This window comes from Asparagus officinalis, chromosome 6 (genome assembly GCF_001876935.1).
Source record: "Asparagus officinalis chromosome 6, Aspof.V1, whole genome shotgun sequence".
NCBI classification, from domain to species: Eukaryota; Viridiplantae; Streptophyta; class Magnoliopsida; order Asparagales; family Asparagaceae; genus Asparagus; species Asparagus officinalis.
This window is the reverse complement of record NC_033799.1, coordinates 49,474,554-49,475,734: the sequence shown is the minus strand read 5'-3', so window position 1 is coordinate 49,475,734 and position 1,181 is coordinate 49,474,554. Positions and strand designations below refer to the sequence as shown.

At 40.6% G+C, this 1,181-nt stretch overlaps 1 protein-coding gene across 2 annotated transcripts in view; it reads left to right on the top strand.

Moving 5' to 3' along the window:
• The window catches only part of LOC109844876 (BURP domain-containing protein 3), a 2,564-nt gene that overhangs the window by 548 nt on the left and 835 nt on the right, over positions 1–1,181 (top strand). For both annotated transcript variants that reach the window (XM_020414044.1, XM_020414043.1), the window contains exon 3: positions 789–1,181. This exon is cut by the window's right edge. In XM_020414044.1, coding sequence (XP_020269633.1) covers positions 789–1,181 — 393 coding nt within the window. The remainder of the gene's footprint in view (positions 1–788) is intronic.

The window sequence follows — 1,181 nt, the reverse complement described above, 5'->3', positions numbered from 1 at the left end:
CAAGGTTCACCACAAACTAGGGTCATGTATTAATAGAGCGGAGTCTGCAATAATCCCCTTGATTTTTATCAAATTGACTTTACTAATCCGATTTCTCTGACTACTTTTTCTTTCTCTATTTAGAAGCCTTAGGAGGCACTCTTATCTTTCTGAGTTTTTTTCTCTCCCAAAAAAAAACCAAAATGAATTCATGTGTATATAGGGCTAAAACTTTAACCAATAAACATATTTATAAAAATAATTAGTGTGTTAATCTTCAAGCCCCTTCATTTTGCTTTGATTCGGAAGTTATTTTTCTGGTGCAACATCAACGATGTAGACTAGTATACTAACGCTGTAGATCGATGACTTATTTTGAGTGAAAAGTAATATTAGTATAGTTTACAGGAGATAAGCATACTATCTCCATCCATATATTATTGGATGATTATGTTTGAGAAACTGATGTATCCGTCAATTGAGAGGATCCAAGTTTATCTTTCAGTCCATCTACGTGCGGGTAGAAATTCTCCATATTCTTGATTTTAGAAAAACTCTATATATAAATCATTAATAACATCTTTAGACTACAAAAACAATAAAATATCTTTCTATTATGAGGACCCCGCGAATAATATTATTTACATGACCTATATAAAACAAACATATTAAATTGTGGAATCCACTAAATAAACCAATACCAATAAACAACGCACATAAATAATTGTAGGAACTCTCTACACTACTCTAAGGGTGGATGGATTCTAATGCTGTCCGTCTGATTCCTCATACTTCTTACTTGATTGCAGGTGCGTATACTGAAGAGAAGTCTGGCACTGATGTCACCGTCGGCAAAGGAGGCGTCGGAACCAACGTCAATGTCGGCCACGGCAATGTTGGGGTTCACACCAGCAAGGGAACCAACGTCAACGTCGGCCACGGCAACGTCGGCGTCAACACCGGAAAGGGTAAGCCCGGCGGCACGACCGTAAATGTTGGCAAAGGGGGCGTCGGTGTCCACGTCAAGACGCCAAAAAAGACGTCCCCCTTCGACTACGTTTACGCAGCCACTGATACCCAAATTCACGACGACCCGACCATCGCCCTTTTCTTCTTAGAGAAGGACTTGAAGCCCGGAACCAAAATGACGCTCGACTTCACTCCCTCCCCTTCTGCCGCCGCCGCCTTCATCTCCCGTCAAG